General features: G+C 36.4%; 1 protein-coding gene across 1 annotated transcript in view; it reads left to right on the top strand.

The window, feature by feature from the left end:
• Positions 1 to 14336, top strand: part of LOC138316457 (uncharacterized) — a 65931-nt gene that overhangs the window by 46456 nt on the left and 5139 nt on the right. Inside the window, exons 3-4 of the mRNA XM_069258152.1 lie at positions 11873 to 12739; positions 14106 to 14189. Of these exons, the coding sequence (XP_069114253.1) occupies positions 11873 to 12739; positions 14106 to 14189 (951 nt within the window). The remainder of the gene's footprint in view (positions 1 to 11872; positions 12740 to 14105; positions 14190 to 14336) is intronic.

The following is a 14336-nucleotide window of genomic DNA, read 5'->3' as shown; positions in this document are numbered from 1 at the left end:
AATTATTTAAATTAAATTATTACCATGCATATTTGGTTACAATATGGTTTTCCTGTTCAAATTCTAAAATAAAAGAATTATATATCACATGCGGATTTTAATTTTAAAGTGAACAGTCGGGCAAGGATGGCTAAAGTCGGTAAAAATGGTGTGAATGTACCCAGTATAATTTCTTATGAAATGGAAAAATAAAATCTCTCGTCAAAATCCGTCTGCGTACGAAGAAATTAATTTAAAGTATGGACATTTTTAAAACGTCCTCCCGGCTCACTATGTCCGTGGTTACATTTCCACGCAGCCTCGCTTTCAATGCTTTCAACGTTTCTTTACTTTTATGGTCAGAACTGGGAAACTAAGCAGAACTTGACCGTGGTATTAATATGTGAGAACTTTTGGAAGGCCAATGAACGCATTTAGACTGGTTTTCTTTGCCCGACTATTCACTTTAAGTACTTTTATGAATGATAAAAATCAATACATGTATCTCTAATGTGAGAAATATGTGCATGTACACATCTCGCTCTATCGCTTTGCAGTACTTCTTTTTAAAGAAATTTTTACCAATATTCTCTTAGATAAATAATATTAGACCATCTTAAATGAGAAAAGGAATTGATGATTATTTAGAGTTAAAAAATAATAAAAAAAAATTCATTCAATATTTTTTTAGTTTTAGTTTTAGTTTTTCTTTTTTTTCTTTTATTATTATAACTTTGTATACTATCAATGTTGTGTCCGATATCAATTATATATATTTTTGTTGAAAGATAAAAAGAATGATGAAAATAGATTGATTTTTATAGCTTTTATGTCTAGACAATTTTTTTTCATTACTGTTACACTACATATTTACTGTTAATGAGTTGACAGTGTATTCTAGTGATATGTGATCCTTCAACAAAGGTCTGTTTTATTTCAAATAAGATCAAAGAAATTATTAATCTACCGTCTCAATTCACATGGAGAATCTATCGAGATGCATAGAGAACATCCTTTTGACCTTTTTCTATGGATTAGAAAAGGCGGAGGACAAGAGCCGCTGAGAATCTAAATCCTATTTCTTCAGAGATAGAATAAGCTTTTATCCGAGGGACATCGAGGTAAAAAAATCCAACCACATTGTAGCAAGATTATTAAGTCTGAATGCAAAACTAGATGATGTTGGTATATTTTCCTCCTCGTGCCGCTTCCTGAATACAAATTATGGCTTTTCAGCCTGTGATACGTAGCAAAATGAATAAAACATTAGCGCACTAATGATCAATTCAATTTTATCCTAATTTACTCCACCATCTTTTTACCAATGACACAAAAAAAGGAGGCCGGGAAATCAAGGATAAAAACATTAATGATACTGTCCATATGTAGGGTGGCACAGATTCCTTTTGTATTTAGGCACGTTACCATGTATGTCACTGACCCAATCATGTCACGACAGATTTACATAGCACTAAGAATGGAACAAAGAAAAACACATCAGTCGTGACATGGAATTCCATCTCACTTTGGTAAAACTGAAATGAAATGTAAGAAAGAATTTTTTTTTTTCATCAAATTTAAAATAATTTCCAGCATATAAGGATGAATAAGAAATGAAGAAATGTTGTTTCACTTTTCCTGATTTCAGAAATAAACATGCACATTTATTTATCAGCTGTAGGCCTAGAGGAATATAGATTTTGTTGTGTAAGTGAAAACTTTGATGAGCCAGTAGACATTTGATGACATTGGGTTGGTGATCACCCCGTGGACAATATCCTGTTGTTTCAGGCATGGCTTAATTCTGTCTGGCTGAGAACCTCTGTAAATATTACCATCGCCATGGTGACTTTGACGGCCAGTGTGGAGATGTGTGCCTCTCGGGGTATAAATCGGGGATGTGTGCCCAGAAATGAATTAAAGAGACACTACAATGACTCTGTGAAATGGGCCTTAATGTCACAGCGAGTTGGTTTGTGTTAACCCTGTCTCATCAGGACACTACTTATAAATACAGCCTACATCTGTATATAACTCAGCAAATGATGAATGTTATCACCTGCTACTTCCCATCTAGTCAGATCTAGTGATGTTGTAAGTTATCTCCCTTACTGGTGGTGATAAGTTATTTCCACTACTGCTAGAAATAGGTAATCTTCCCTAATTTATGGTAAATGGTTATCTTATCTTATTAGTGATAGCAAGGTTATCTCCCCTACTGGTGGTGAAAGCAAGGTTTCTCGCCTACTGGTAGTGATAGCAAGGTTATCTCTCCTACTGGTGGTGAAAGCAAAGTTTCTCGCCTACTGGTAGTGATAGCAAGGTTACCTTTCCTACTGGTGGTGAAATTAAGGTTTACTGATAGCAAATTCTCTGTTTGTGATAGCTAGGTTATCTCCCCTGCTAGTGGTGATAGCTAGGTTATCTCCCCTGCTAGGTAGTGATAGCTAGGTTATCTCCCCTGCTAGTGGTGATAGCTAGGTTATCTTCCCTACTGGCAGAGATAGCTAGGTTTTCTAGTAGTGATAGCAAATTCTCTGTTTGTGATAGCTAGCTTATCTCCACTGCTAGTGGTGATAGCTAGGTTATCTTCAGTACTGGTAGTGATAGATAGGTTATCTTCCCTACTGGTGGTGAAAGCTAGGTTCTCTTGTAGGTTCTGTGGTAGTGATAACTAGGTTATCTCCCCTGCTACTGGCAATAGCTAGGTTATCTTCCCAACTGGTAGTGATAGCAAGGTTATCTCCCTTACAAGAAGTGATAGCTTGGTTATCTCCCCTACTGGTAGTGATAGCTAGGTTATCTCCCCTACTGGTAGTTAATGATAGTCAAGTTATCTTCCCAACAGGTAGTGATAGCTAGATTATCTCCCTTAATGGTAGTGATAGCTAGGTTATCTCCCCTACTTGGAATGATAGCTTGGTTATCTCCCTTACTGGTGATGATTGCTGGGTTATCTCCCCTACTGGGAGTGATAGTTAGGTTATCTCCCCTACTGGCAGTGATAGCTATTTTATCTCCCTTAATGGTAGTGATAGCTAGGTTATCTCCCCTACTTTTAGTTATAGCTGGGTTATCTCCCTTACTGGTGGTGATTGTTGGGTTATCTCCCCTACTGGGAGTGATAGCTAGGTTATTTCCCTGACTGGTAGCTGAGTTATCTCTCCCAACTGGTAGTGATAGCTAGGTTACTGGTAGTGATACCTGGGTTATCTCTCCTACTTGGAATGATAGCTAGGTTATCTCCCTTACTGGTGGTGATAGCTAGGTTATCTCCCCTACTAGAGGTGATAAGTTAAGGTAAAGATATCTCTCCAAATGTCACAGTTCTTTTGATATTTTTTGCTCTTATATAATACATTGATTTTGGTTTCATTATCAAATAACCAGTGAAAAATATAGATAAAAAAATGTTGAACAATTCTAGAGAAGAGCTGTAAGAGAAATTCATGGTTAGGTATGATATTGTGAAAAGGTGGTACATACTTCCATACCTTTTACTGAATATTGCTTTTGGATGGGGGAAGCCTTTATAATGTAATTTTAGATTACGTTTTGTCAATGGTGGCTCTGTGAATCTCTCAGTTTTAAAGCTTGTGGTATTGAAGAAACCTGTCAATGTCAGTTTCGGATTAATTTTAAATTATCCTCTCTGACTTTGTAGAGCTGAGATAATAGAGTGGAAACCTTTACAGTGTTTCCCATATGTTAGTCTTTTCAGTGCGCGGCTTCCTTAGACAACAAAATATAGCCAAAAACTAGAACACCAAAGTACAAGGCATAGAATACTGCCGATTACATTAAAATAACATTAAAATACTGTTGATTACACTTATACATTAAAGATGCTCCACCGCAGACAGAGCATAAAAGATACTCATCATTTGAACAATAATTTGGTGTTATATTATGTATATCTATGTCTAATTAACACAAAAAATAACCTAAAATAATTTCTTTTGATTTTGGTGCATGCACTATCAGTACTGCATACCTTATAGGACGTAGGAAATAAAGGAAATAGAGGTAAATCCTATAAATCGCTACTTGTGCTACAGTTCTGCATGGATTGTGACCAAATTTGGCCACAAACATTCTTGGGGGAGGGGAAAAAGAACGTGTATAAATTTTGGCTCTGACTCCTTGGGGTAGGAGGGGCAGCGCCCAATAGGGGAATTAGAGGTAAATATTCAAATTCCTTCAGAATAGAAACAATGAACCTGTATTCAGAACATTACTTGGCATTACAAACCAGGTGAAACCCTTGAAGGTGCCAGTGAGCTCATGTCATGGCGTGGCGTCCATCGTCAGTCCTTCTGTCCGACAACATTTCCTTTAAATCGCTACTAGTCATTGAGTTCTGCCCAATAGGAGAATTAGAGGTAATCCTATAAATCACTACTTGTCCTAGAGTTCTGCATGGATTGTGACCAAATTTGGCCACAAACATGCATAGGGGAAAGGGAAAAGAACATGTATAAATTTTGGCTCTGATGCCCTGGGGGCAAGAGGGGCAGGGCCCAATAGGGGAATTAGAAGTGGTTACACTTCTGTATACATTGTGTACAGGTCTAATTTATTGTGGTTACACTTCTGTATACATTGTGTACAGATCTAGGTTATTGTGGTTACACTTCTGTATACATTGTGTACAGGTCTAGGTTATTGTGGTTACACTTCTATATACATTGTGTACAGGTCTAATTTATTGTGGTTACACTTCTGTATACATTGTGTACAGATCTAATTTATTGTGGTTACACTTCTGTATACATTGTGTACAGGTCTAGGTTATTGTGGTTACACTTCTATATACATTGTGTACAGGTCTAATTTATTGTGGTTACACTTCTGTATACATTGTGTACAGGTCTAGGTTATTGTGGTTACACTTCTGTATACATTGTGTACAGGTCTAGGTTATTGTGGTTACACTTCTGTATACATTGTGTACAGGTCTAATTTATTGTGGTTACACTTCTGTATACATTGTGTACAGGTCTAGGTTATTGTGGTTACACTTCTGTATACATTGTGTACAGGTCTAGGTTATTGTGGTTACACTTCTGTATACATTGTGTACAGGTCTAATTTATTGTGGTTACACTTCTGTATACATTGTGTACAGGTCTAGTTTATTGTGGTTACACTTTTGTATACATTGTGTACAGGCCTAGGTTATTGTGGTTACAATTCTGTATACATTGTGTACAGGTCTAATTTATTGTGGTTACATTTCTGTATACATTGTGTACAGATCTAGGTGATTGTGGTTACACTTCTGTATACATTGTGTAAAGGTGTTGTTTATTGTGGTTACACTTCTGTATACATTGTGTACAGGCCTAGGTTATTGTGGTTACAATTCTGTATACATTGTGTACAGGTCTAATTTATTGTGGTTACACTTCTGTATACATTGTGTACAGATCTAGGTTATTGTGGTTACACTTCTGTATACATTGTGTACAGATCTAATTTATTGTGGTTACACTTCTGTATACATTGTGTAAAGGTCTTGTTTAGTGTGGTTACACTTCTGTATACATTGTGTACAGGTCTAGGTTATTGTGGTTACACTTCTGTATACATTGTGTACAGGTCTTGTTTAGTGTGGTTACACTTCTGTATACATTGTGTAAAGGTCTTGTTTAGTGTGGTTACATTTCTGTATACATTGTGTACAGGTCTAGGTTATTGTGGTTACATTTCTGTATACATTGTGTACAGGTCTAGGTTATTGTGGTTACACTTCTGTATACATTGTGTACAGGTCTTGTTTAGTGTGGTTACACTTCTATATACATTGTGTACAGGTCTAGGTTATTGTGGTTACACTTCTGTATACATTGTGTACAGGTCTAGGTTATTGTGGTTACACTTCTGTATACATTGTGTACAGGTCTTGTTTATTGTGGTTACACTTCTATATACATTGTGTACAGGTCTAGGTTATTGTGGTTACACTTCTGTATACATTGTGTACAGGTCTATTTTATTGTGGTTACACTTCTGTATACATTGTGTACAGGTCTAGGTTATTGTGGTTACACCTCTATATACATTGTGTTCAGGTCTTGTTTATTGTGGTTACACTTCTGTATACATTGTGTACAGGTCTAGGTTATTGTGGTTACACTTCTGTATACATTGTGTACAGGTCTAGGTTATTGTGGTTACACTTCTGTATACATTGTGTACAGGTCTAAGTTATTGTGGTTACACTTCTGTATACATTATGTACAGGTCTAGGTTATTGTGGTTACACTTCTGTATACATTGTGTACAGGTCTTGTTTATTGTGGTTACACTTCTGTATACATTGTGTACAGGTCTTGTTTAGTGTGGTTACACTTCTGTATACATTGTGTACAGGTCTAGGTTATTGTGGTTACACTTCTGTATACATTGTGTACAGGTCTAGGTTATTGTGGTTACACTTCTGTATACATTGTGTACAGGTCTAGTTTATTGTGGTTACATTTCTGTATACATTGTGTACAGATCTAGGTTATTGTGGTTACACTTCTATATACATTGTGTACAGGTCTAGGTTATTGTGGTCACACTTCTGTATACAATGTGTACAGGTCTAGGTTATTGCGGTTACACTTCTGTATACATGGTGTACAGGTCTAGGTTATTGTGGTTACACTTCTGTATACATTATGTACAGGTCTAGTTTATTGTGGTTAGATTTCTGTATACATTGTGTACAGGTCTAATTTATTGTGGTAACACTTCTGTATACATTGTGTACAGATCTAGGTGATTGTGGTTACACTTCTGTATACATTGTGTACAGGTCTAGGTTATTGTGGTTACATTTCTGTATACATTGTGTACAGGTCTAATTTATTGTGGTTACACTTCTGTATACATTGTGTACAGATCTAGGTGATTGTGGTTACACTTCTGTATACATTGTGTACAGGTCTAAGTTATTGTGGTTAGATTTCTGTATACATTGTGTACAGGTCTAGTTTATTGTGGTTAGATTTCTGTATACATTGTGTATAGGTCTAGGTTATTGCGGTTACACTTCTGTATACATGGTGTACAGGTCTAGGTTATTGTGGTTACACTTCTGTATACATTATGTACAGGTCTAGTTTATTGTGGTTAGATTTCTGTATACATTGTGTACAGGTCTAGGTTATTGTGGTTACATTTCTGTATACATTGTGTACAGGTCTAATTTATTGTGGTTACACTTCTGTATACATTGTGTACAGATCTAGGTGATTGTGGTTACACTTCTGTATACATTGTGTACAGGTCTAAGTTATTGTGGTTAGATTTCTGTATACATTGTGTACAGGTCTAGTTTATTGTGGTTAGATTTCTGTATACATTGTGTACAGGTCTAGGTTATTGTGGTTACACTTCTGTATACATTGTGTACAGGTCTAGTTTATTGTGGTTACACTTCTGTAAACATTGTGTACAGGTCTAGTTTATTGTGGTTACACTTCTGTAAACATTGTGTACAGGTCTAGTTTATTGTGGTTACACTTCTGTAAACATTGTGTACAGGTCTAATTTATTGTGGTTACACTTCTGTAAACATTGTGTACAGGTCTAGTTTATTGTGGTTAGATTTCTGTAAACATTGTGTACAGGTCAGTTAATTTATTGTGGTTACACTTCTGTAAACATTGTGTACAGGTCTAATTTATTGTGGTTACACTTCTGTATACATTGTGTACAGGTCTAGTTTATTGTGGTTACACTTCTGTAAACATTGTGTACAGGTCTAATTTATTGTGGTTACACTTCTGTAAACATTGTGTACAGGTCTAGTTTATTGTGGTTAGATTTCTGTATACATTGTGTACAGGTCTAGGTTATTGTGGTTACATTTCTGTATACATTGTGTACAGGTCTTGTTTATTGTTGTTACACTTCTGTAAACATTGTGTACAGGTCTTGTTTAGTGTGGTTACACTTCTGTATACATTGTGTACAGGTCTAGGTTATTGTGGTTACACTTCTGTATACATTGTGTACAGATCTAGGTTATTGTGGTTACACTTCTGTATACATTGTGTACAGGTCTTGTTTAGTGTTGTTACACTTCTGTATACATTGTGTACAGGTCTACGTTATTGTGGTTACACTTCTGTATACATTGTGTACAGGTCTAGGTTATTGCGGTCACACTTCTGTATACATTGTGTACAGGTCTAGGTTATTGTGGTTACACCTCTGTATACATTGTGTACAGGTCTAGGTTATTGCGGTCACACTTCTGTATACATTGTGTACAGGTCTAGGTTATTGTGGTTACACCTCTGTATACATTGTGTACAGGTCTAGTTTATTGTGGTTACACTTTTGTATACATTGTGTACAGATCTAGGTTATTGTGGTCACACTTCTGTATACATTGTGTACAGGTCTTGTTTATTGTTTTTACACTTCTGTAAACATTGTGTACAGGTCTTGTTTAGTGTGGTTACACTTCTGTAAACATTGTGTACAGGTCTTGTTTAGTGTGGTTACACTTCTGTATACATTGTGTACAGGTCTTGTTTAGTGTGGTTACACTTCTGTATACATTGTGTACAGGTCTTGTTTATTGTTGTTACACTTCTGTAAACATTGTGTACAGGTCTTGTTTATTGTTGTTACACTTCTGTATACATTGTGTACAGGTCTTGTTTAGTGTGGTTACACTTCTGTATACATTGTGTATAGGTCTTGTTTATATGTTTATCAGCAGTGTTACCTACATATTTAAACAATGGCTGCTGCAATCATTATATGCCACACTGTCATCTGTTTAACAGAAATGCTTGACATTTGGAAAAAAATGTATTGATCTTAAAATCACTTCAGAATAAAATTGTCAAGGTATACAAAAAAATTAATTGGTTTATCAATATATATATATATATACTCTCTCAAGAGTAATATTTCATATTGATTATATCCATGCTATAAAAAATCAATATATTACATATCACAAAATCTGTGTCCGTGTTTAAATTAACTTTGTTTAAGGAGATTTACGATGAAGTGAGAAAAGAGCTGAATGACAGACTACAGTGATGTTCTGTGCTATTTGGCTTAGGTTGAGGAATTTAATGAGGGAAATAGGTTGTAGATCTCGGAAACATGACGGTAACGACTAATTTACTGATGTCTGAGTGACTGAGCACAAACTCAGCTCAGCTCAAATAATTAGTTATGTCAAATATTTTCTGTAAATTTTGACAGGCAAATTTCAGCAGTTCTACAGGTATGCCATATTGATACTTGACATGTATGCCCAATAGACCAACACAAACCTCAAAATTGAAAACATGGAAATCTACAAATCATGGGGATTTTCTAAGGGGGAAAATGTGAAAAGACATATCATTAGAGTGTGTTTTGAAAAGATAAAAAATTGTTCTGTTTAAAAAATATAGATACTAGATTAAAAAAAAGGAAATATTTGTTTGCCATATACTCTGGCAGATAATAATTTTCCTGGAAGTCAATCACTTTGCAAATATAACTGATAAAGCAAATCAGTTTGATTTTAGTGGACTTTTGAAAGATGCATATCAATTCAAATTTAATGGACTTTTAAAATATGCTGTTAATTATTTTTAATATTGGAGAGCTTGCGATTCACCAATAATCAAATTAGGTGCAACTTAAGGGAGATAACTTTTCTTCAGTGTATGGCTAAAAGGCCTATTATCTGCATTGAGTACCTGACATTATAGCTACCAAGGGTATGGTAACCACTCACCAATATGGAGATTCTACTTGTCATGATCTTGTGTCCTCAATTTAATTAAGTCATTAATTTAAAGTATTTATTAGCTTATAGCCCAATTTAAACATGTGTTTTTTAAAAACTGAAGATTCAGAATGAATCAATTATTAAACTATGGAAAATTTATAGATTTATCTAGTAAATCTGGTTGATTCCTTCATTAGCATAGAATAGTGACTAAATAGAATTAACAGGCAAAATGAACAGTTGTTGTTTTCTATGACTTACACATTTCTAATAAGAAATTCTTGTCAAAGAGAATGTATGCTGATTGAGTAGTGCATGGAGTGTGGGTGACTGGGGGTTTAGGTTGGGGCGTTCACAGGCGTATAATTTGTAGTTACGGGGACATGGGGAATCTTAACAAGCGAAATCACCAGTGACCACTGGTCACTAATTGGATGTGGCAGTTTGTTGAAGCCTGCATTTTGGAACATGAAAAATGGTTGACAGAGACAGGAAATGGAGGGCATTGTGAGTGAGTTCCCCTCTGACATATGCCACGGGAAGGCACAGGAAATGGCCGGGATTAGAGGTCGATGGAAAGTCGGGATACAGACCACCGATTTCCTGTCGGCATGGCAGCCAACATAGGTTCACTGTCAGACAAAAATGAAATCCATCAGAAAAGATTACCTTTAAAATGTATCTATGATCTCTGCTGTTAGATGTCGGCATCCTTACCGGTAGCCATCATAAACTTGAACAGATGATTTATACATTATAAGTCAACACAACCGTCTTATAAGTAATGCTGGAGAATCTTCAGAAAAACAAGGCTTTCTCATATAACACTGAAATCTTGCCATGCATGCACACATCTTTTAGTGGCTGATGACAGCGCTGACAAAAGTGTCGCTAATACAATCAATACATCACACCGACTTACAAGTAATAATTTGTATTTACAAATGGGGAGCTGTCAGAAGCTGTATTGTCTCCGTGTTGCTAATGAACTAGTCGCCTCATAGGTCACAGCTCAGCTAACACCCAGGGACTAGGGCAGAAACAACAGGGGCAAATGATCCTTAGGGGAGCCTACTAAAATTGGGGGCGAGGGAATGAATCAGAAGTGATGTAGCTGATGTTTATAGAGTGGGGTCATGGAGTCACTTATGTAGCTGTAAAGGGGTTTTTTCGGGGGGGGGGGGGGAGATATTAAGGATTTGGAAGTTATGTACATACAGTTGTAACTGAAAACAAGAGCTGGGTTTGAGTTGAATTACATGAGAATTTGGTGATTTGTGTGAGAGAACTGTAAATGATAACTCTTACTTCCGCTGCTTATTGGAGTTAAAATTAAGAGCAGAGACTTAAAGATGCTCCACCGCTGACAAATGGTATTTTTTCTTTATCAAAAACAGGAGCAGACGATTTAGGGTTTTTCTTCAGTTACAAAAGTTACTTACTTTACACCATTACCACCATTGAAAAGTTTGAGCTTCTAATTTTACTTCAAGTTAAAATTAAGCAAAATAATTAATTGCATCCCGAAAAAAATCCATGGCACTATATCCTATATTGAATGAAGTACTGATTGCCCATGTACCAAAGGCGAAATAAATCATTTTAGATTTTTTTGTGTTAATTAGACATATATATACACGATTAAACACCAAGTATTGTTCAGATGATGAATATCATTTATGCTCTGTCGGCGGTGGAGCATCTTTAATACTTAAAAATATCAAAGCTTCCCAATGGTCTATACCTGAGACTATATGTACAACTGTAATTGTTTATCAGGACTATTTTGCATAGCTGACGCCATATGGCACTGCAATGGCCAAGTGGTAATTAAAATGTTTCAACATATTACAACTAGCCCTCTACCTCATGGTTTTAAGTTGGAATCTCATGTGGGGGAGTTTTTTTAATGTGTTTTTCTCAATGTATTCCAGCTTTCTTCCACTTTATAAACATAAAGATACATGAATGACCCTGGCTGTTGATTAAAAACAAACTAACTAACAAACAATAGCTGGAAATTTCAAGGTCACTACATTGAAAAAGCTATGTATGCATGTGTAACATAGATGTTGTATAAAATGCTTTACCAGCCCTCACAGAATTAGTTAATTTGGTCCTGTTAATGACCTCTTTGTTTTCCTGATGTTTCAGATTTACTCTTTGGAAACTGTCAGCGTGTAGATCGTGTACAAGAGGAACCCTACCAGTACCAACTCAGCCAAAAATCCCTAGGATCTCTTCAGGACCAGATCCGCAGCCTAATCAGGGGAGGCTACTCTTGGAACGACCCACTTACCCAATGTTTAATACAAAACGCTCTATATGCTTATCGGAAACATAGAACATTTTATCCTAGTAAATGTGAGACAGTAGAGGCTTCATGGACAGACCAACACCGAGATTATGATGTAAATAATGAAATTTCCACTGCCTTGGAAAAATTATTTCAGGAATATTATAATGCTTATGAGCCACAAGGAAGCAATGTATTACTAGGTAAAAATGCCGACAAAAGAGATGAAATCATTAAAGTTCATAAATATTTTGACAAATCACCACAACCGTATCTTAAAAGGGACTTTTCTAGTGATGACAGAGAACACTACTCAAACTACCTCTCAGGAGCTAAGGAATGGCAGCCGTATGAGGCCGACAACAGGGACAGCTATGACCTCAGTCCCAATGATCTTCAACAGTTACACGACTATCTACAAGAGTTACGAGCTGCCAACGACCAAGGCTATGGCCAGGTGTTCACTGGGGATTTTGATCAGGCCCGTCCCGTGGACAATGATGTGGCTGGGTTTTACCAGGATAGTGTACCTGTGGACAGTGATGTGTATTCAGCAGACCAGTACGACAACTCCATTGACTCTGAGCCATATTCCCCTGACCAATACGACAATTCAGTTCCACAAGACATTTTAGACTCACAGGCACCATGGGAACAGACAGAAACCAAGGGGGATAACCCATATGAATGGTCAAAAGTAGAGGAGACACAAGAAGATGGCAATGGTGTGTATGATTTGTAATAAATACAGTTAATAAGGTACTATATGATCGAACTGAATAAAAAAGTATATATAACAACTGAGTGCTGCCAATAATAGAAAGGGGTGTTTGTGAAATCCAGATCTCCATATCTTTGTTGAGTGGTTTGTCTCCTTTAGGATTTATAGTCAGTTTATTCACAGCTGAATGTCCTTTCATTCAGCCCCTTGGTTTAATGTTCTCCTACTTAGCACCAGAGTTATGGTTGAGTGATTTGTATGGAATGTCCTTACATTGAGCATCTTGGTTTATGGTTGAGTGATTTGTATGGAATGTCCGTACATTGAGCATCTTGGTTTATGGTTGAGTGATTTGTATGGAATGTCCTTACATTGAGCATCTTGGTTTATGGTTGAGTGATTTGTATGGAATGTCCTTACATTGAGCATCTTGGTTTATGGTTGAGTGATTTGTATGGAATGTCCTTACATTGAGCATCTTGGTTTATGGTTGAGTGATTTGTATGGAATGTCCTTACATTGAGCATCTTGGTTTATGGTTGAGTGATTTGTATGGAATGTCCTTACATTGAGCATCTTGGTTTATGGTTGAGTGATTTGTATGGAATGTCCTTACATTGAGCATCTTGGTTTATGGTTGAGTGATTTGTATGGAATGTCCGTACATTCAGCATCGTGGTTTATGGTTGATTGATTTGCACCGTATGTCATTACAGTCAGCTCCACCTTTCATGGTTCAGTAGTTTGCCGTAGGTATCCTCCTACTTGGGCCCCTTTTATATGGTAGAGTGATTTTACGTGTTTTCTTTCCAGGCAGTGAATTTGTTTGGTTCAGTGATTTATCCCTAATGGACCCTTATGGAGTACCTTGGGACAAACTGATTGGTTCAGTGATTTATCCCTAATGGACTCTTATGGAATACCTCGGGATAAACTGATTGGTTGTAATGTTGAGTCAGTGGAGATTGCCACACTCCGGCCATTAATATTTCCTGTTTAGCACAAAGAGATGACCCAGTCTTGCCCTTGCCTGTCTCAAGGGTCCCATCATGTTCCTGGAAATTTTGTCTCGGGATCATGATATAGAAGTTATGGAAATCCTCACTGTCTCTCTAACTTAATCCTTGATATATATCCCTTGTATCTATCTGAACTCTATTGTCCTAGGAACAATGCATGGAAAACCATGGTCACTCAAGTATTATAATTTCCCATCATAATGCTACAAGTATTAGGCCCAAATATACATAAGAAAATCAGTGTACACTGTATCAGTTGTTCTGATCTCGTGTAATAACTCCAATTTAAAACTCATTAGTGGCAAAAATGTCAATACAAAGAATACTGATGGTTAATTTTTGTTTTAACAGATGAACCAAAATTGTTGACTTCATCTGATCCAGAAATTGGCCTCCCAGCCAAGTACGCTGAACTTCTGTCCAAGTTAATGATTGGTAAGTTAACGAGTTTACATATCTTAAATTATTAAGAAAAATACATACTGTCTCACTAAAGTAAAGTACATACTGTCTCACTATAGTAAAGTACATACTGTCTCACTAATGTAAAGTACATACTGTCTCACTGTAGTAAAGTACATA

Source organism: Argopecten irradians, chromosome 2 (genome assembly GCF_041381155.1).
Source record: "Argopecten irradians isolate NY chromosome 2, Ai_NY, whole genome shotgun sequence".
NCBI lineage: Eukaryota > Metazoa > Mollusca > Bivalvia > Pectinida > Pectinidae > Argopecten > Argopecten irradians.
The sequence above is the reverse complement of the archived record's forward strand: the minus strand, read 5'-3'. Positions and strand labels throughout refer to the sequence as shown.